Source organism: Macrotis lagotis, chromosome X, assembly GCF_037893015.1.
Source record: "Macrotis lagotis isolate mMagLag1 chromosome X, bilby.v1.9.chrom.fasta, whole genome shotgun sequence".
NCBI classification, from domain to species: domain Eukaryota; kingdom Metazoa; phylum Chordata; class Mammalia; order Peramelemorphia; family Peramelidae; genus Macrotis; species Macrotis lagotis.
Genome location: NC_133666.1, coordinates 355206386 through 355229321, shown reverse-complemented (window position 1 = coordinate 355229321; position 22936 = coordinate 355206386). Strand labels below are relative to the sequence as shown.

Sequence of the window (22936 nt, the reverse complement as noted above, 5' to 3'; positions counted from 1 at the left end):
TTTACCCTTGGAAACAACATATACAAATGCAAATTTTGGGTGACTTATATATGCATGGGTGTGTGTGTGTGTGTGTGTGTGTGTGTGTGTGTGTGTATACATATATATATATATGTGTATATGTATACATTCATATATGCACAAAGTAATTTGCAGGAAGTGGTATATTAGCAGCTGGGAAGTGGTTAGGAAAGACCTCACGGTATAATTGGCATTTGAAAGGTGTGCATAATAAAATCTGATAACTAGAATGAAATTAAGTCAAAGAAGGAAAGGTTTAGTGAATATGTAGCTAGTTTTGAGGTGAGGCAGGTAGATGATTCAGGGGACCATGTTGGATTTTTTCAATCTGAAGTAAAGGGGGAGATCATCTCCTAAGAGAGACAGTATTGTGGGTAGAGTTGGAGGCTTGAGGAAGAGGCAAAGATTTGGATCTTTTGTCCTCAATGGGAATATGGTTGGAAATCAATAGGAGGTGAATACAAAGATTTCTGTGCTGTAGTGGGAATCCAGTTGAAATTAGAAACAAATGTGTAGTGGACCTCTTCTTCATGGTTTTTTATAACTTCAACTAACAGTGTTCTGGAGCTCTCTAAGAAGAAAAAAGAGAACATGAATAATTGAGATTGAACCTCTGTTAATGATTAGTGTGTGAACAATGGGAAGGACAAGTAGACAAAGTATTCAGAGATAGAAGTTGAAGCCTGTGGAAATGGTTAACCATAGAGCTAAGGTGAAAAGGAACATGAAGTGATACCAGAACAACTGATGATGCACTGGGAAACAAGGGAGGCAGGTTTAAAGGCTTGGTCAGTGGTATCAAACTCAAATAGAAATAGGGGGCCACTAATCTGTTATGAGGAACTGTATAGATAGCATGATGACTTAAGAAATTTTAAAATACAATTTTATCCATATTTTATAGTATTTTCATTTATTCTGTTAAATATTTCCCAGTTATACATTTTAATCTGGTTCTTGCAGCATCTCCGGGCAAGATGTTTGGTACCTCTGACTTAGAAGATATGATGAAACTAAAGAAAACTCAGAGTACAGAAAGTTCTAAGTACAGAAAGAATCTGTTTATGGTAAAAGTAGTGAATGACCTAGAAAATCTGATCAGAGAGAGAAATTTCACTTTGCATTTGCTAATCCCATTCCAGTAGGGGCTAATGGTAAGTTTTATCCCTTTTATATTTTGAGAATTTCTTTTTGTACCCTAATGAATAGAAATGGGAAAGTCAGTATGAATATTTCCAAATTAGATGTCTTCTCTGAAGAGGGGAGGAAAAATTTTTTATTAAATCAAAACTAATCAATATAAACAAAAGACTTTATTTAGCTAATAACATTGAATGTCACTCTTGTTAATTTATAACACACTATTGAATGGTACTGATAAACAGAAAGGAAAAGTGTCCTTAATTTAGATCACAGAAAATACACGGAAAAGAAATTTGTCTCTCTTAGGTTTCTAACTACAATACCTTTACTCCTAATTCTCATAACTACCAAAATTTTGATTTTTCATTTTTATTAAGCCTTAAGCCTAATTAAATTTGACATTTCTTCTGAAAATAATTTCTTGCTTAGAAGTATCTAGCCACTCCTAAATAAATGAAGACAATAAAATTTCTGTTTTTTCCTTTAAAGTTGCTTTCTTTTTCTCCCCTTTTTTCTTGTCTTATTAAGTGCTAGAAATTTAGAGGAACATGAAAGCTAGTTCTTGGATAATAGGTTTCTGTAATAATAAAGATATAAAGATAGAACCAGAAAGTGGCATTAGAAAATTAGACACAGCAGATACAAGAAGTTAGGGATGCATAGTAGGCAATACTCAATGTTTTCATAAGGGACTTTTCTCTGCTTCTTAAATGTTTTGTGTAATTGTTAATGACCTCTGCCCTCCTTGTCCTTCAGAATATTTCCTGACTGCCCTCTTTGCCCTTAATCCATTGTTATAGCCCTATTTATTTTCTTTAATGCCATACAACTTTAATCCATCAAAGCTGAACCAGTAAATGTTATTTGTTTACATTTTGTCTTTTATATATGTTCATCAGTTATTGAATTCTATACCCAATTTCTAAACTGATAAAATAATGCAAAATCATTTCATTAGCAAACAAGCTTAATGAAATAACAAAATTAGTGATATGGAGACTGATGGGATAGCATTTGTTTAAGGGCCCTTTTGCTAGACTCTTTCCCAGTCAGCTTCATCCCCATGTGATAAGGGGTTCCAGGTCCTGCTCCATTCTCTTTCCAACTGCTTTTTGACCCCTGCTTTTTATGTTATTTCCTGTAGCTCCCCTACTCAAAAATCCATCTGCTTCCAAACATATTGGCCTCCTGTTTGTAGAACCTTTTATGACTCCATTCAACACACCCACCCATAAAATCAAATTCACATTTACTTTCTTGTTTTAAGCTCACTTAGGACGTTGAGGTTCCAAAGAAAAAGAGCATTCAGGGAGAACGACTTATTTTCAAAAATTTTAAGGGAAAAAGAAACATTCTAGTAGTTTTTACTGAACTCAGTGTATATGTGTACACACATACACGCCTATGTGTGTTCAGAGACAGAATTTAACCAAGGTCATGATGATATATTTCCTATAAATTCTCTGCTCTAAACAATTATTAGCTAGGAGCTTCCTGGGTCTCCAGTGTCCCTTTAAGTTTTTAATCTATCTGTGATGGCACAAAAAATAGAGTACCAGACTTGGAGTCAGGAAAACCTGAGTTCAAATATGGCCCCAGGGGCTTACTAGCCATGTGACCTGGGCAAGTCACTTGATCCAGTTTGCCTCAGTTCCTCATGTATAACATGAACTGGGGAAGGCAACTCCAAATGGGGATACCAAGAGGATACTACTGAATAACAGTATGTTCACTTTGACTCCTTCATTCTTATTTTGTTGAGCAGAAATCAAAACCCTGAGTCCTTTCAAACTTCTCTTATTCCAAATTCTTCCCTCTCCACTATCCGATTTCCAATTCTTTGCCTTGCTTGATTTGTTCTGGCTGGTTTCCCAACTGCCAGGTGCTGAAGTGGGTTGTTTTCTTCCTCCACCAGGTTCCCTCTAGATGATCCTCTGTTCACCAGTGTCCAACCCCAGAGGAGGAAGCCAAGCACTAGAGTCTGTGATGGGATGAGATGAAAGGATAGAGAAAGTGGGCAATAAAAGACTGCATAGTCTTGGGGAGGTGTTTGTTTTTCACTTGGCAAATTCACCAGGATGTCAGAGGAGAAAATTTGTTTATAGGCCGGATACATAGAAACAACTTCACCTCAAAGCAGGCCTCGGTTTCCTCATTTGTAAGATGGAGATTAAATTTAGATGACCTTCATAATCTCTTCCAACTCTCTTATTCTCTTTTTTTAATTAATTAAAGATTTTATTTATTTTGAGTTTTTTATTTGAGTTTTACAATTTTTCCCCCAATCTTACTTCCTTCCCCCTTACAGAAAGCAATTTGTCAGTATTTACATTGTTTTCATGTTGTACATTGATCCAAATCGAGCGATGAGAGAGAAATCATATCCTTAAGGAAGAAAAATAAAGTATTGAGAGATAGCAAGATCAGATAATAAGATATCAGATTTTTTTCCCCCAAATTAAAGGGAAGAGTCCTTGAACTTTGTTCAGACTTCACGGATCTTTCTCTGGATAGAGATGGTATTCTCCATTGCAGATAGCCCCAGCTTGTCCCTGATTGTTGCACTGATGAAATAAGTGTGTCCATCAAGGTTGATCATCACCCCCATGTTGCTGTTAGGGTATACAGTATTTTTCTGGTTCTGTTCATCTCACTCAGCATCAGTTCATGCAAATCCCTCCAGGCTTCCCTGAATTTCCATCCCTCCTGGTTTCTAATAGAATAGTAGTGTTCCATGACATACATATACCACAGTTTGCTAAGCCATTCCCCAATTGAAGGACATTTACTTAATTTCCAATTCTTTGCCACCACAAATAGGGCTGCTATGAATATTTTTGTACAAGTGATGTTTTTGCCCTTTTTCATCATCTCTTCAGGGTTTAGACCCAGTAGTAGTATTTCTGGATCAAAGGGTATGTACATTTTTGTTGCCCTTTGGGCATAGTTCCAAATTTCTCTCTAGAAAGATTGGATGAGTTCACAGCTCCACCAGCAATGTAATAGTGTCCCAGATTTCCCACAACCCTTTCAACAATGATCGTTACCATTTCTGGTCATATTGGCCAGTCTAAGAGGTGTGAGGTGGTACCTCAGAGAAGCTTTAATTTGCATTTCTCTAATAAGTAATGATTTAGAGCAATTTTTCATATGACTATGGATTGCTTTGATCTCATCTGTAAATTGCCTTGCATATCCTTTGACCATTTGTCAACTGGGGAATGGCTTTTTTAAAAAAAATGACTCAATTCTCTGTATATTTTAGAAATGTGTCATTTGTCAGAAACCTTAGTTGTAAAGATTGTCTTGGTTACAGTGGTTTTATCTGTGTAAAAGCTTTTTAATTTAATGTAATCGAAATTATCTAGTTTGTTTTTAGTGATATCCTCCATCTCTCTTCCTTAGTCATAAACTGCTTCCCTGTCCATAGATCTGACAGGTAAACTAGTTCTTGATCTTCTAATTTGCTTATAGTATTGTTTTTTTATGTCTAACTCCTGTATCCATTTGGATCTTATCTTGGTATAGGGCGTGAAGTGTTGGTCTAATCTAAGTTTCTTCCATACTAACTTCCAATTTTCCCAGCAGTTTTTATCAAAGAGAGAGTTTTTATCCCAATAGTTGGACTCCTTGGGTTTATCAAACAGCAGATTTACTATAATCGTTTCCTGCTATTGCACCTAATCTATTCCACTGGTCCACCAGTCTATTTCTTAGCCAGTACCAGACAGTTTTGATGACTGATGCTTTATATTATAATTTTAGATAGGATAGGGCTAAGCCCCCTTTTTTTGCACTTTTTTCATTAAATTCCTGGAAATTCTTGACTTTCTATTTCTCCATATGAATTTACTTACAACTTTTTCTAACTCATTAAAGTAATTTTTTGGTATTTTGATTGGTATGGCACTAAACAGGTAGTTTAGTTTTGGTAGAATTGTCATTTTTATTATATTTACTTTGTGTGAGATTTAATATGATTTAATTTGTGTGAGAAGTGTTTTATAATTGTTTTCAAAAAGTTTCTGAGGGGCAGCTAGGTGGCGTAGTGGATAGAGCACTGGCCCTGGAGTCAGGAGTCCAGGAGTTCAAATCCGGCCTCAGACACTTAATAATTACCTAGCTGTGTGGCCTTGGGCAAGCCACTTAACCCCATTTGCCTTGCAAAAAAAAAAAAACAACCTAAAAAAAGAAGTTTCTGAGTCTGCCTTGGCAAATAGACTCCCAGTTATTTTATATTGTCTGAGATGGGATTTCTGAATGGGATTTCTCTTTCTACCTCTTCCTGCTGTATCTTGCTAGTCATATATAGAAAAGTGGAGGATTTATGAGGGTTTATTTTATATCCTGCAACTTTGCTAAAATTGCTAATTGTTTCCAGTAGTTTTTTGAATGATTTCTTGGGATTCTCTAAGTATACCATCATGTCATCTGCAAAGAGTAAGGCCAACTCTCTTATTTCTGTGCCTAGTGAATGATATATAAATGTATGTGTGTGTGATAAATGTCACATAAAAGTAAATATTTGATTTATATTTAACACTTGTGACAGATGATGTGTTCAATACTTAGATAGGAGTCAGATTTCTATCTTTATTTGGTATGTTATCCATCTCTTTTTTTTAATTCTCATTTTTAAAAAGTGGAAAGTTAGTAAAATACTTGATTTTTAAAATTTGCCCATTTTTATCTTCAAGCCACTGACTTTCTCCCTTACACAGAGTCAACTCAGTATTTATTTTGTAATTTTGACTCAAATTTACCTTTGATAGTTCTATTATAGCTAGTGTGAATTCACTAGTAAATTTAACCTTATGTTTAATCTCTTCCTCCCCCAATCCTTGAAGAAGGCAGCATTGGTTTTTAATAATCTGTGACTATTCCAATATATAATATTACAATATTATTTTAAAAGTCTGTGACCTTTACAATAATATAATATTCAGATAGCAATCTTGATCTTCCTTCATGACTGTCCAAACCAGTTAAATGTCAATATAATTTTTAAATATAAATGAAATGACTACAGATACTTTAGGTTAGAAATTCTAAAAGTAGCAAAGAAATGAAATATCAACAACGCAGATCAGTAAGCCCAAATAGATCATTTTATCACACATGTTCTTGGAAAATAAGGTGTACCATTCTTCCCCCACCAAAGTAATATATATGCATATATAATATATATACCATATATAATATATAAAATCATTTATCTTAGAAAATCTTAGAAAAATAACATTACTCTTATGTTCTTCATAGCATTATAAAATAGCAACATAAAAAAACCTCTCAATAGAAGCTGGTTTGGAGGAGCTACCTATCATAACCCATGCTAATTTGTTAGCTCAAGTTTATATGACTAAGAAGTCACTTTTCTCTTCTGTAAAAGTATTTCAGTTGGACAGAGAGTAGAGCCCAAAGGAAACATGGTTGGAATAGAAACTGAGATGAATGGTTTGAACTCCTCTCCACTTTCTTGTAGGAATGTCCCTGAGGAAGTCCAGGGTTGAAAAGGAAAATGTCATAGAGAGGCAGAGAATTATTTTCTCTCCTCCTGGGGAATGTATGTTCTCTGTCACAGAAGAGAATCAGAAAAGCTTTGAAGAAATTAGTTAATCCTGATTCTTGGTCCTGTTATAAATCAAAAACTTAAAATCCCTAATAAATATATTTTTAAAAATAACATCATGTTAGCTCTCATTTTAAAAATGATGAGTATAGGAATGGCCAACCCAGGCAAATGGTTTCAAGATTATTCCTTTTGACCACAGTCCCTTTATATGGTTTGTCCTTTCTTCCCCTTCCAGCAACTAAGAATGGAGCTTTTGGAATGAGTCTCTCAGTAAATAGATAGATGTAGATGTAGATGTAGATATAGATATTGAGTCTCTCAGTAAATATATATATATATATATATATGTACATATACATATACACACACACACACACACACACACACATATTTATATTGGTGGTTTGGTTATCCTACTATTCATGCTTTGAATTTATAAGGTACACTGCTTTTTCCTCTCTTGGAGTGATGGAAAGACATCCAGACCCTTGTCTCAGAGAATTATTGACACACAGGTCATACTTATCTGATTTCCTGAGGTAATATTTGCATCATGTCAATTAATAAATGATTCAATTGATAAACATCCCAAGGAAACCAAACCTTGTAGTTAAAAACCAGATTCTTCTCAATACTGAGACACTTACTTCTTGGTGGCAGGGTAGCGTGTGTGTGTTTGTGTGTGTGTGTGTGTGTTTAATGTTTAGGCTTCAGTGCTCAGTTGGGGGTCACACACTTAAATTTTCCAGTTCTTGGGAAGGAAATGCCATTTCCAATTCTCAGAATCCTTCTGCATCCTTGTTCTTCAGGATCAATAAAAACTAAATAAGAATTTAACCCTGGGATGAAGGGACCCCACAATCACTGTTCCCTATTGGGATATAAAGTTAGAAGCTGAGTTTAGTTCATCTTATAATCCATACTAGATAAGGAATCTGGGAATGAAAGGATAGGTCTGAAGCTGATGAGGACATTGTATCTGGGGCCACGTTCTTCCTTACACAGATTGATTGGAATTGGGAGCTTCTAGAATCTAGGGATGCCATAATGTTCTCAGTACTAGGAGGTTCTGGTTGGTTGGTTGTGGGACGCTGGTCTGTTCTTACACAGTTTAGACTCAAGTATAGATAATTCTGGAACTTTTCTGCAGGTACTTATTTAACTGAAGCCTGAAAGATTCACTATAATCTTTAGGCTTTCCAAGCTTTACTGTTATGGACTACATTCAGCATTGATCTAATGGATACTCTCATGGATGGATCAGCTTTAAACCTCATCTTCTTTGTGGTCTTTTACTCAGTTTGAGCCTGATTTTTCTTAAATGCTCTAATTTGGATTAGAATATCGGGAATTTTTCCTTTGAATGCTTTAACTACTCAGGGAAGCCATGAATAGGGATTTCCCAGTTAACTCACAAGCTTTAGGAGTCACTTAACAGTGTGGATCTATTAAGTTAAAGTCTTAGTTTCACAAAAACTGTTATATCATAAAATTGTAATTGGTACAAGCAGATGTTATCCTTTTTTCCCAAGTCATTGACCTATGAAAGTTGTAAGTACAACATTAGACTTTTCAATTTAATAAAAACAGAATCACAGAATTTTAGAATTGGAAAGAATCTTAGAAGTTAAAATCTGGGGACCTCAATTTCCTTACCTGAAAAATGAATAGGTTTGACTAAGTTTCAGCTTTATATTCTGTGGTCCTAAGGTTACCAATGTTCTTTTTTCCTTCATTCTCTCCACGCATTCCCCTTTGTGGTATTTTCCATTTTTATATTTCCCAGCATCTAGCACAGAGCCTTACACATAATAGGCGGCCCTTAATGAATTAATTGAATTGAACTGGATCTAATACAGTCTTCTTCCCCATTTTTGTAAAGTCCCTGACAAATGGTTTGTTAACCATCCCTAGTTGAAGACTTTTCCAGTTAAAGGACAATTATAACTCTTTCATCCAGCCTACTATATTCTGGTTTTTTGTTTGCTTTTTTTTTTTAGATTTTTGCAAGGAAACGGGGCTAAGTGGCTTGCCCAAGACCACACAGCTAGATAATTATTAAGTGTCTGAGACTGGATTTGAGCCCAGGTACTCCTGACTCCAGGGCCGGTGCTTTATCCACTATGTCACCTAGCCACCCCTATCCACTATGCCACCTAGCTGCCCAGCCTACTATATTCTTGAACAACTCTCATTATTAGAAAATTCTTCTTTGTATTGAGTTTCTTATAACTCCCCCCTAGATTGTTCTGAATTCAGCCTTCAATATTTAACTATATATTATAAATCTTAGCCCTCTTCTCTCTTGAGGTATTTGAAGATGACTCTTAGGTTTCTCCTATCCTTCTCTTTTGCTTGCTAAGTATCTTGAGTTCTTCCAATTCTTCATTGATTAAACATTCAACTAACTTGAACAAACTGTTCCTGATAAATAATTAGCCACAGTGTTAAAAACCGTAATCATGGGAAAAAATTTCATCATGTGGTGGAATAGAGAAGAGAGTCTAAAGACTCATGATTAAATTCTTGCTCTTTTGACTTAGGACTTTAATGACTTTGGGCTTTTGTCATCTCTGTAGGCCTTGATTTCCTCTTATTTTGGATTAGATCATTTCCAAGTTCTCTTACATTTCAATCCCAGGATCTTTAATTAGAACACATAAATACATCCTGTATTTAAATCTAGGGCTGAATCCTCAAACTAGTTTATGTGGGCAGTGATGAACACCATGTTGATAACTGTAGCCAGGTAAAGGTTGTTTCGGCATTTTGAAGACCTTAAACTCTTTTTGAAACAAGATGCCATGTTAGCCAGAATATAACTGTCCCCAGATGTTGTACAGTTGTGTTTTGTGCAAACTGGTTGTTTCTTTGAATCTCTTTATATAATATTTGTTGTTTATATTTATATAGCACTTTGCAGTTATCAAAGCTTTACCTTGCAGTAATTCTGTGAAACAAATAGTGAAATCTAGGAATTGAGTAGGAGATAGCATGGCCTGTAATAGAGCATCAGACATAGCAGGACCTGGGTTTGAACTGTGCCTCTAGCCTTATTAGTGTTGTGATCATGGGCAAATTATTTAACCTCTTTAGGCCTCTGTTTCCGTAACTATACAATGGGAATAATAATATCTGATGTTGCATTGTATTGGGTTGCAGTGAGTATCAGATGAGATTATGTGAAGCCTTCACACAATTTAAAGTGAATAGACACATATGAATTAATGTGATGAGACGAGGTTTAGCATAGGGTTTGAACTTATTACCCTATCATCTGAGCAAGCTAAATCAGTCTTTGTTACTGAGGCATAATAGCATTTAATTATCCTGAAATTTAGTGCTTTCTCTGCCAAAAGCAGAGTAGGTGTTGATTGCTTCCTTAGTTTCATCTTTTAGAGTTGGAGGAATCAATGAGGGGAACTTCTAATCTAGATCTGATTCTTACCAACAAAGAGCGCCTGCTTTGAGAATACCACATCTGGCATTGACATATAGCTCTGTATACAGGGTTCTGGGAAGGACGTTGATAAGCTGGGAAATGTGCAGAGGAGGGCACCCAGGATGATAAGACTGATGAGAACATGTCCTATGAAGTTTGATGGGTTGAAGGAAATGGGGATGTTTAGCTGAGGAGAAGACTGGCTGTGTAGCTGGGTGGGGCATGATGGTGGTTTTTAGTATTTTAAGAACTGTGATGTGGAAAAGAGATTAGACTTGCTCTTCTTTGCCTTAGGTGATAGAACTAGAAACAAGTAAAAGTTTCAGAGTCTGAATTTGTAGTAAGGAAAAATTTCTGTGGGCAGCCTCAGAAAACAATGTACTAGAAGTCTTCAAGTGAAGGTTGGATGTCCACCTGACCAGGTGTGTTACATAATAAGAATAATATTAAGGTACACACTAGGCTGCTAAAAGTCCCTTCAGACTCTCAAATTCCATGATTCAACAATTCTCTGAATTTTGTTTTATAGAAATTGCTTTACTCTCAGCCAGATTTCAGACTTCTGAATTTCTTTTTATTGTTTTTCACCTTAGAAAAAACATCCCAAAAAAGTAGGGGGAAAAAATAATCTCTTGTACCATGTAAGATATATAGCTATAGATATATAGTTACACACATCTATATAATGTTATAATCTATATTAATGTTATACTATAGGATCAACATCAATATGGTAATATTCATATCTAATAATATTACCATAACATATTTTTATAATATCTATATTTATATAAAGGCCAAGTACCCAGTTTTATAAAGACATTTAACATAAAATCTAAAGACTGAAAAAGATTTTAGAGAGCAGCTAGTCCAGCTCATATAAGAGATTACCTATTTCCTGAAGACCCCTAATGAGAAGGAACCTCACACTCCCAAGACAAGTCATTTCACTTTTGAATAGTTCTGATTGTTAGAAAAACATTTTTTAGGGGGCAAGGCAATGGGGTTAAGTGACTTGCACAAGGTCACACAGCTGGGTAATTATTAAGGGTCTGAGGTTGGATATTTGAACTCAGGTCCTTCTGACTTCAGGGCCAGTCCTCTATCCACTGTGCCACCTGGCTGTTCCCCTAGAAAAACATTTTTAAAAAAATTTGTTTCCTATTGTTTCTATTTCCTTCATCCATTGCTAAAATGAAGTCATTTAATTCTTCTCAGTAAAAGTTTTTTTTAAATACTGGAATATTGTTACAATGCCCTTTTCCTCTTATCTTTTTTCTTTGCCACTTTTCTTTTAGACCACAGAAGTTACTCTGAAATCTCCCTTGAATTGAATTCTTCTAGGTGCAGTAAGTGATTTAAAATTTCAAGAAAGGGTGAATGAGAGCATTTCTGTCTGTATCACCGGATTATAAAAGCTGTGGTTTATGCATTGTAGGGCAGCTTAGGAATCCCTTCTTTGCCCATTAAAATATAGATACAGATATTAATCAAATTAAATATCATGAATAGCATTAAATAGAAATTAAATAGCACAATAAATAGAAAATAACATGCTTTCAAGACAGTCACTTAAGATATCAGATATTTTTATCTTTTTGGCACATCAAGAAAGGACCAGGAGGTCAGTCTTACCCTGAACTTGTTTCAGTAACTGGGCCATGACACCCTGCAATGAATGTCCTTCTGCTATATAGGATTCTCTCTTCTCCCACTGTTGATTTCCTTTGAGAGTCTCCTTTGGGATACAGACTCAGACTAGTCATGCTTCATTTCCCTCTAGCCTTTACTTCTGACTCTAAAGCTTTTGCCACTACTTACTTATGTCCCTTCCCTAGCAGCGCCTATTTTCCACATCCCCTCCAGCATGTCATTTTCCTTTTCTGTCTTATTAGCCAATTTAAAATGTGGGAGGAGGTATCTCAGAGTTTTTTTTTTTATTTTCATTTCTCTATCAGTGACTTAGAAACTCCAAAACTATTAGCTTATGACTCTATGCTATTTTGGTCAAAAAGTTTAAATATTATCTGGAGGGTATCTTTTTAAAAAAATGTGTTTGTGTCTGTCTCATCCTTCCTTATTTATCTTATCTGTTTCTCCTCTTTGGTAAATAAAAATGGAAACATAGATGTTTTGCTCTGCTCTTCAAATTGTGACCAACAAATGCCATGTGAGAGGGTACATTGTGGGGAGGCAACATCTCATACTCACAACTTGGTCCTTTGCCACTGTCAGGGAAGGCTTTACTAGGAACCATTTTACAACTGAAGACACCAAGGGACATACTCACCTAAGTTAGAAAACTCAGGTGCTGATACCACAGAGGTGATTTTTTTTTCCTGGAAAATGACTGACACTGTCCTCTAAAGAAATACAGGTGTACAGTGATGACATTTCTTGGAGTAAGGGGGGGGGCAGAAATCAACTCCAGCTACATTTTTGCCAAGTGAGTGGTTGTGACATCGAGCAAACATTGCTGGGTCCTATCACAGTTACAACACCTTTTGCTTCCAAACTCTCTGCTTCAGCTTAAGGGAGATGAGATTTGATAGTCTATGGAAGTTTTGGGTCACCTGTGGTCTGTGTTCTTAGGGCTCAGTGCCCTGCCAAACTGAAGAAAGAAAAAAAAAGCAAGAAAAAGAACAGACCTCTGTGAAGTCATCCAAATAAAGGTTAATAACTGGGTGGTGATGCCTCCTCACAAGACTGTAGAGAAATGCTTGGCAGCTGAGCTGCCCTTGCTCCCCAGCTGCCTGTCATGGTACTTAGAGTAAGAGGTGACTGACCTGTTTATTTATAGAAGAGGCCAATAACAAAGACTGGACTGGGAGCTTCATTCAGGACCAGCAGGAAGTGTGTCAACACTGACTGGAGGAGCCCGGAGCACTCTTCTCCAAAGGGAGAAGAACTCTAGCTGGGTATTTTTCCTAGTGACATATTTAGCTCCAGAACTGAAAAGAGTCTATCATTTGGAATAATTATCTTGCTACAGAGGTGTACCTCTTTTATTTTTTTAAAGGGCTGAAATGCCTGAAGGGGAGGACTTTGGACAAGGCGAAAGGTATGCTTGGATGTTTTTATTTTGGTTGCTTTTTTAAGATGTGTGTGTGGTAGATAATTTCTAAATTAATGAATAATCAGCAAAAATACTTATCAAGTTTATATAAACATCTAAAAAAGAACATTGAAAGAATGATCAATTTACTTTTATTTAATGTAAAAGCATAAAATTTTAGTCCTCTATTCCTAGAAATATATTAATATAATTAAGAAAGAATGTAAATATTTCTCTATGATGAATAAATTAATTAATAAAAAGGATAAAGTGGTCCCCCATGTAAAAATTATTTAAATCTTTTATTTTCTGAGTTTCAACTTTAAATCATTCCTGTTTGAAATTGGAGGTACTTTGCATTTTGAAATATGACTTCCTGTTTATACTTGTAGAGTTCTTGAAAATGCTAAAAAAAATTCAATGTAAAATCAAGCTGTTTTTGTTTTTTAAAAACTTCTTTTTAGGATAGTTTATAGTTTTGAAGGAGATCATCCTGATTGTTATAAGCATTATTTTAATGAACAATATTGGAAGTTTTATTGTGTTACTGTTATGGGTATGGGGTGGGGTAAAGAACAACATGTCAATTTGGTAATATCTACCATTTAAAAAAAATTTACACTTAAAACATAGACACACTGAACCTTTTTGTATACAAAGTAGAAGAGAGAAAAAAGATGATTGGATTAGGAATCTCTAGTACATATGGATTGTCTCCTTTTTTAGAGTATATGATAAATTCAATGTATTACTTTAAAAAATGTCCTCTGTGTGTGTGTGTGTATACCTTCTTTGGAACTTTTTGTTTGTTTTTTGTTCTATAAATTTACTTTTAAATAAGCCATCCACCATCTTTCTTTCCTCTTTTTTGGCAACACTATCCCTTTATTCTCCTCCCATCTTCAACAATTACATCCATACTAAAATTCTCCATTTTCATCTATGGTAGTATTTTAAGTAAATTGTGAACTAGATAAATATCTTAATTATAGTTCTCATCTGAGCAAATAGATTTCAGTATAATAAAAATGAAGCAGAAACAGCCTTGTTTTGAGTGGTCTCATTTTAACTTTCAAATTGTGTGTGGGGGTCTATCACTCCTTAGCAGTCCTCAAATCATCTGTTTTTATAAAGGACTTTCTTATTGTGATCTTAAAATATATATAATTATTTGGATTCAGGTGCTGCTTGTGTTGCTAAATGAAAATTTGCTTACAAGTTGCTTATCAAATAATCAGCTTATGTGGTTAAATAATTTTCATTTTCAACTATATAGCTTTCACTTTTTCCTCCCCTCCCTAATATCACACTAGCATTCCAGTATATACTGAAACGAGATGTTTGGTTAATAGTCAATTTGTGTAAATTAGATATCTTTTAAAATATCTGAGATAAAATACAATTTTAAGAAGCCTGTACTTTCGAATTGAATGACTAGTTGTATATAAGATAAGTTATTTCCTTTTCCCATTTCATTTTTAATAATATAATTTCAGAAATAAAATCTTATAGAACATTTTCAGAGAATTATGACTTTGAGATGACATGTTTGAACCTTCAGTATATTCGATATTTAAAGACACTAGTATGGTGGCTAATTGTATAAGCTGTATATGAGGGACAGTAACTATTAGAGAGCAACCTCATCTAGTCAAAATAACTTTAGATATATGACTGGGGGTGGGGAGGGTGTCATGTAATAACAAGTGTTTCACTGAGTTTACAGCATTATCACTTTTAAATGAAAGAGTAATTGGGTGTTAATGATAAGTTATTTTGAAGTACCAAATTTTCATTACAATTTAGATTTCACCAGAAGGGGAAAGATAATATATTTGACTACATGAAGGGAATTCCCTTTGATTCCCATGGGACAGCCTGTCTGTTTCATAAATAATATTGTTCCCCCAGGGAAAGTGTTGGTCACATAAAGACAAAAATAAACCTCCCATAGTATTTTGTTTCTCATAGGAGCTAGGGCAGAAAAAGACCCAAGAGATAATCTATTCTAGAGTATATGCAGACAGTTCTTAGTTGGTGGGATAAAATGGATTCAGCATTAGCTAAGGTTCCTGCCTTACTGTTTCAGGTCTAGAAAATGATGAGTGTATGTCAAGTTCTAAAGTTCCTTGATTCTGTAAGATTCTCTTTTTTTTACCTTCATCCCTCTTCCCTGTAATTGCTTACCTTCAGAATATTATTAAAGTCACTCTGAATGGGAGAAAAAAATATTGCTAGTGGGTGGTTCTTTCAGAGCTTAGAATTGATAGTACATTTAGAGTAAATTATATTTTAAAAATTTGAGAGTAAGTTAGTTGCTGTTTACCAAGTTTCTGTGATGGTGTCAGGGACAGAGATCTCTATATACAAAGAATTATGGATTTCTGTAGATAAAACTGGCACTATTTGTTTGTTTAGAATTTTATAATCAGTTTGTTTCCTCTTTGTTTTATGTAACAATTTAACATTTGCAAGCATTTTACCTAACTGTTTTTACTTGATCTTCACAAAGACCAGTAAATTAATTAATTGAGGGTTGTTTTGCAGGTTGAGGAAGCTGAGACCCAGAGATGAGGTCACTTGACAGTGGTCACATAGCTAGTAAGTGTCAAAGATAGGATTTGCACCCTGTTCTTCCCTAATTCTTAAATCTAGCATATTTTCCCTTGGACTAGATTACAGGTAATCCCAATTACTTTTTGCCCTTGGTTCTTGAAGTGGTACATGGTTATTTATTCAGAATGATAGTTATAATGGAATTACAGTGAATCAAAACATATGGACCTTTAAATTAGCTTTCAATGTTGGAAAAAAGTACTGGATTTGGAACTGGGGAAATCTGAGCTTGAATTTTGGTACTAATTTTAACTACTTACTAGAAGGGATTGCATTGGATAGGTTATATAATACTGTCTGCCTCTACATATCTGGTTTATCTAGGTGAGTATAATATAGATTTTTAGACATCAACATGATACTATCCTTCATCAATAAAATCAGGAATTAGTTCCTAACTTACTTGACCTTCAATATTATGTGCTTTTCTATATAGTTGGATATGGTGTCATTTATTATTATAAATGGGTTAATTTATTGGGTTAAATTTATTGTTTATTAGGTTCCTGTTGTATGATCCAGTTATTGAAGTACTAAAAGAACTTCATCAAATGTAGTCTTTTGGATTTTAGGGTGGTGATATATCAGAATTTTGGTTTTATTAGATCAAATATTTAGGACAGAAAGGGATTCCTAGCATTTTTAAATTAGAGAAACTAAGGTTCAACTTGTCCAAGTCACATAATAAGTGTCTGTGGAAGAATTAAACTTGACTCCAGGTTAAGTACCCTAAACTACTATATATTTCTGTGTTTTAGAAAGCTATTCCATATATTAGCAAATGTGGAAAAATAGGATGTTATTGGGTTTTGGAGAGGGAGTAAAAAAGAAAAAAGCAGAGTGAAGTAGTAGATAGTAGAGAACTACAGGAGGACCTTTGTTCAAGCCTCATCTCTGACTAAGGCATGACAAGTCACTTAACTCCCAGTATCCTCAGATGGCTCTTTAAGTTGATCAGCAGCTGATCATCCCTAGTGGTAGAGGCAATTTACACACTGGGTATTCCTGTATCCTTAGAATTTATAGATCCCCCCCCCCAAAAAAAAAGGTGGAAGAAGAGGGAAAAAACCTATTAAATTTATATATTAGGGATGAGAGTGAAGGGAAAAGGTGGGGGGGGGGGGAGCTAGATGTCGAAATGAATAGATAGTGCCAGACCTAGAGTCAGGAAGACATCTTCCTGAGTTCAGATCTGGTCCCAGATACTTACTGTCTTTGTGACCATGCCCAAGTCATTTAACCATGTTTACCTCAATTTCCTTATCTGTAAAATGAGCTAGAGTAAGAAATGACAAAATTCTTTTATCTTTCCCAAGAAAACCTCAAGTGGGGTTACAAAGAGTCAGACATGACTAACAATTGAACAGATTTAACTTTGGGAATTCTAAATTCATGAATTCACTTCCAAAAATTTATAATTACATATTTTTAGCAGGCATAGTTCAATTTATTCCTTGTTTATAAAAAACAAATCTGTGGTTGCCACAGTGGCTGCCTGGGTCCTCAGAACAGACACATGAGTGAGAGTCTTCACAGGATGATTAGTGAATTCCTGATAGGGAAACTTAGTGAACAGTCTCCTTCCACAGGTCTGGGGTTAGGTAGCTGTATGTTTCAGAGATGGCATCAAAGGTAGCTTTAGCAAAGTTGCCCAGAGTGGCAGTACAGCCTCTTGCAGAAGTGTAGCAGTCATCAATTCCAGCCATCATTAGGAGCTTCTTAGGCACAGGAGCCGAAACAATGCCAGTATCTCTAGGGGGCGGGGATCAGGTGCACCAGAACCGAGCCACATCGCCCAGTGACCTCACAGAGCACTGTGTGAGGCTTGCCAATCTTGTTCCCCCCAGTAGCCACGTCTCGCAGGAACCATGGAAAGCTTGGCCACAATGATAGCACCACAAATAGCTGTGGCCACTTCCTTGGAACACTTCATACCCAGACCATTGTAGTCAGCAATGGCCACAAAATCCTTGAACCTGGTACATTGTCCAGCCCTAGTTTGTTTCTGAGCAGGCATGATCTTCAGAACCTCATCTTTCAATGAAGATCCCAGGAAAAAAGCTATTATCTCAGACTCCTTGATAGGAAGGGAGAAAAGGTAAATCTCTTCCAAAGATTTGATCTTCATGTCCTTGACAAGGTGGTCCAGCTTAGTGACAGGAACCCACTCCTTGTCTTCTGCCTTTCCTCACTGGGCCCCATGGCCATGGCTTCGATGGCCTCAGCCTCCAGTGCTGAAGCCACCACAAAAGCCACCTCGGCCTCCAACTCCCAGGCCCCTAGGGCTTCCTGCTCCTGCAGCACCAGCATTGTCCACCATTTGGTGTTCACCAAAGTAGAAGTAGAAAGATGGTTAGAAGCAGAAGTAGAAGACAGTTAAATCTTGTTTGATATATCTGAACTTTAGCTTTACTAAATGTTATCAGATTAGTTAATTTCTAAGGTCCCAAATCCTAGCTCCCAAATCCTATGTAAATATTAATTCTTTGTTGTTTTTTTTAATATTTAAGGCAATAGGGTTAAGTGACTTGCCCAAGGTCACACAACTAGGTAATTATTAAGTGTGTGAGGTCAAATTTGAACTCAGGTCCACTTGACTCCAGGGTCAGTGCTCTATCCACTGTACCACCTAACTGTCCCAATTTTTTGTTTTGTAAATGATAGTTGAAAAGATAATTTGTAAATTTAGAATTTAAAGAGGAAAATGTTGATGGCTAGAAAAAAGCTATTACATGTTGCTCTTTTCTTTATTAATAGTCACAAATTTAAGGATATTTGGGAAAAACATGCCAGTTATTTATGAAGACATTTTAAATATTATAAATTTAATAATCATAATTACAATTAAAAATAACAATAAAATTATAAACTACAAACTTAAGTTGTAAAGGGAAAATATGTATATGTATATGTGTTTGCTTATACATACAAAATCTTAACAAGTTAACAAAATATCTTAAAAGACAGCTAGGATGGTATAATAGTTGAACCTGAAGTTAAGAAAGACCAGAATTCAAATTGAATAGCAGTCATTTAATCTTTATCTACTTTGGGTTCCTTATCTATAAAATTGCAATAATAATAGCATCTATTCTCCAAAGTTTTTCTTAAGATTATATCTTTACAAATAAAATAGTTTCAAGTCAGCTAGATGGCACATTTGATAGAGCACCTGGAATCCGCTAGACTTAAATTCAAATGTGGCCTCAGGCATTAGCTTTTAGTGGGCAAATCACTTAAGGCTGAAGGCCTCCAAAAGAAAAAGGAAAAAAAAAAGCAATGGTATTTTAAAAGCACATTAAAGTGATATATATCAATGTTGGTTATTATTATTATTATTGACAATAATAATGATGAAAATAATTAGCTTCTGTGTTCCCGGTTGAGATTTCTTCCTTGTATAAAGTTAATAAATTCTGTTCTTGGCTTTTAAAAATATTTTTGGTTTTGTTGGTAGAGGGGGAGTTTCCTACATTTGGTATTTTGTTAAATCAGTGAATGTTCAGGTGCAGAACTTGTCCCTATTAAAAATTCATTACTTGGCATCAAAACATCAATTAAGTTTACTTGATAACTAATTAAATTTGCAATAAATTAATTCAATACTAAAGTATCATAATTTTTCAGTTACTCTTAGAAGCATACTTGGATAGTTCCATATCAAGTTTCTTACTTGTTCAGTCATTCCCACTCATGACCCTCTTGGAGGGTCATAATTAATGTATTCTCTATTGTTTTGGTTATTGGTTTTTTCTTTGAATTATTTCATTAGTCTGCAGATTTTATTGTGATTTTCCTTCTTGTCAGTCTTAATAGTATTCTAGTGGTGTTATTACATGATTTATTCAGTCATTATGCTACAGCTGGACATATATTTTCCTTCCATTTTTTCAATTACATATAATAGCAGTTTAAAAATCTTTGAACAGATAGCTTTTTGTAATTTTTTCATTACTCTTTCAGAATATTATTTAAGTATTTCAGAGTATTATTCAGTTATTTTCAGTTGTGTTGTCAAGTATGTGTTTTCTTAAGCAGTTGGGGTGGCATAGTAGATAAGAGTACTGTACTTGGAATCAGGTAGACCCAGGCTCAAATCCAGCCTCAGAAACTTTCTAGCTGAGTGATCTTGAGCAAATAGCTTGTTTTTGCCTTAGTTTCCCCATCTATAAAATCAAAACAATAATCACAAACTTCAAAATAGTTGCGAGAATTAAATGAGATAAGACAGAAAAATATTTTGCAAAACTTTAAGCACTGCATTAAAGTCAGCAGGGATGAGGAGATACTGCTTTTGGATTTAGGAGATTTGAGTTCAAATCCTATCATTAATCCTTACTGTGTGATTTTGGGGCAAATCCCTTCCCCACTTCTAGGCTGTTTATTCTTAATCTATAAAAAGGAAGGGATTGAATTAGATTCTGCCTCATCTCCCATTTTCTTCTCTCTTCTAGCTGTGAACATATATATATATATATATAACTGTATAGACAAACACACACACACTCTTACGTGACACTTTCCCCACATTTGAATTGAACTGAGGATCTATGATCCTAAATATTGGATACATTAATTTTTTGTTTTTTAAATGACTCTCTGACATATAGCATTGAATAAATGCATTATTTTTTATCTAAATTCAATTTGCTTCAATGCTTAAATACTACAAAGGAGTTGTAATCTTGTAATCTCATCAGAGTGGCCACTCCCTTCATCAATAAGAGCAGGGAGCAAGCCTTAGACTAGTGGATGGTAATACACATTCTTGGTGCTAAGGTGCCTGGTAGGAAGGCTGGAGTCCCTTGAGCTCTGGGAATGCCCCTTTCCTGATAAGCCTGTGAGGACCCTGCTAACCCAGGCTTCCAAGGGCACAGGGTTGATCTTCATCTGGAAAACACCCAAAGTTGATCTATGTGGGAAGTTCTTCTTGCAGCCCACTGGAAATAAATGTTCTTTTCCTATGCAGACCACTATCCCATCCCTTATTCTGATTACTGTGTGTCTGTGTGTGTGTGTGTGTACACATTTACATTACATACTCTGCTGTGAAGCCAGATTGTACTGATTGTTGTGGTGGTCATCTCCAGGTGCCTCTCCTTCCTTGCAGCAGATCACCATGCAGATAAGACATCCTCATCTTCTGATTCTTTGCTATATCTATAGATCCTCCACAGAAGCTCCATCCAGTATTCTGTCAGCCTTTCTCTAGGTCTTAACACCTATTGAGATTATCACTCTACTGAGCATGGCTGAGCACCCGGCATTCTTACTTCTCATTGCATGACTGGACCACCTCCTTGTACAAACATACCACTGTTCCCATTTCTGAATTGGCTTCAGTTCTCTGCATGTTTTTTTTTTTTAAAATACCTTTTTGTTTTCTTCTTTGCTGGCATTATCTTACTGCTGCTAGTGTGCCTGCTTGTGGAAATCCCCTTTCCAGTTTCCTAATTTTTATTTTCTTTTGATTTCTTAGCTCTTTGGAATTATATGCAGAAGTAGAACAAATAGACCTTTTAATGACAGTACAAGTAATAAGAGTTGGAACACGAACTTTAGTGTGTATGCATCCTGACATATGTATTAGTTGTTTGAAAGAATTTTTGGTTTTGCTTTTTGCATATATCCTGTTTCCCAGCCCATTGTTTGAGATAAATGTTCTTGTTCAAGAGTTGAATTCCAGAGAGGAAATGTGCTCTTCTGTTAAAGGGGAAACATAACTAATTTTAAGGTTTTTAGTGTGATAGAATTTTTAGACTCTACGGGACCTCTATTTATAGGCTATTTGTTAGTAATTAATTTGAGATATTTAAAAGTAATAATAACTTACTTTAGAAAATTCACTAGGACAGACTTAGTTTAGATTGACCTTCACTGAAAAATAATATTATATACATACTCTGCTGTGAAGCCAGTTGAAATTTTTGAGTTAAGGAATTTTTACTCAATTTTTTTAGCTTGCAAATTATGGCAAATTTTTGGTTGTAGTCAATTGCAAATTCAGGTGAATTAAGATTAAAAATGAAGATGATGGACAGCTAGGTGATGCAGTGGATAGAGCACTGGCCCTGAAATTAGAAGGTCCCGAGTTCAAATCTGGTCTCAAGACACATAATAATTGCCTAGCTGTGTGACCTTGGGCAAAGTCACTTAACCCCACTGCCTTGGAAAAAAACTAAAAAAAAATTGAAGATGAACTATGCATTTTTTTCTGGATAAAAAAACTGGTAAATATGTTCTGATATCTACTTGACTTTGAACCATCCACGGTCTTATTTTATTTTTTAATTCTACCTATCTCTAGACTATGGGAATTTTGATATTGGCCTAGATTTCAATACCTAGAGAATTTGCCCAAACAGAACTTCTATTTCTTTCTAATCCAAAGTGATTAAAAAAAAATCTTGAGCAAATTGCAATAGCTTATCTAGATAGAGGAATAAGATGTTAAATCCCTCTTATATAATTCACAAACTTTTAATTTATAAGTTAAAAAAGCCTCTAACACTTTAAGAATTTGTGAAAAAGAAAGATTCATTTCTTTGTTTCTAAAATATAATATATTGTTGACCTTTACATTACTACTTAAAACTCATTTAACAACTAACTGTGGGAATTAAGAAGATTAGGGAAAATATTCTTTGTATTCATTGAGAATTTTAGTGGTTTTCATAGCTTCTTTTTCCCTGCTCTCTCTACTCTGTCCTCCTGTTCCCTCCCTCAGTGTCAAGCCACTCATTCATTTTGCCTGAATCATCTACCATTTTCTTTTTCTTTTCCACATATGTACATATCTGCAATTATATACATATACACATGTGTGTAAATAAATATATACATATCTCACATTTATATGACACTTTCCTCACAATAATTCTGTCTTACTATTGTTGCCATTTTATAGCTGAGGAAACTGAGATTAATGAGTGATTAATGATTACACTGCTCCTAAGTATGTGGATCAGAATTTAAACCTAGCTCTCCAAAGGTCTTCTATCCCATTTTGTTACAATTGGTAGAGCATCCATTGGTAATGACTCCCTTGTATTTCAGCAATGCTTATAGTTGTTAATGAAATGTC

General features: G+C 35.1%; 1 protein-coding gene and 1 pseudogene across 3 annotated transcripts in view; one reads left to right on the top strand and one right to left on the bottom strand.

Moving 5' to 3' along the window:
* RETREG1 (reticulophagy regulator 1) overlaps positions 1 to 22936 on the top strand; it is a 173011-nt gene that overhangs the window by 106945 nt on the left and 43130 nt on the right. The window contains exon 1 of one of the 3 annotated variants that reach the window (XM_074207560.1): positions 10986 to 13242. The exons of the other annotated variants lie outside the window; for them this stretch is intronic. Within the exon in view, the coding sequence (XP_074063661.1) occupies positions 13208 to 13242 (35 nt within the window). The 5' untranslated portion in view covers positions 10986 to 13207. Of the gene's footprint in view, positions 1 to 10985; positions 13243 to 22936 lie in introns of those variants that run through there. 3 annotated transcript variants of the gene reach the window in all.
* On the bottom strand, positions 17291 to 18303 carry LOC141502699 (small ribosomal subunit protein uS5 pseudogene; annotated as a pseudogene).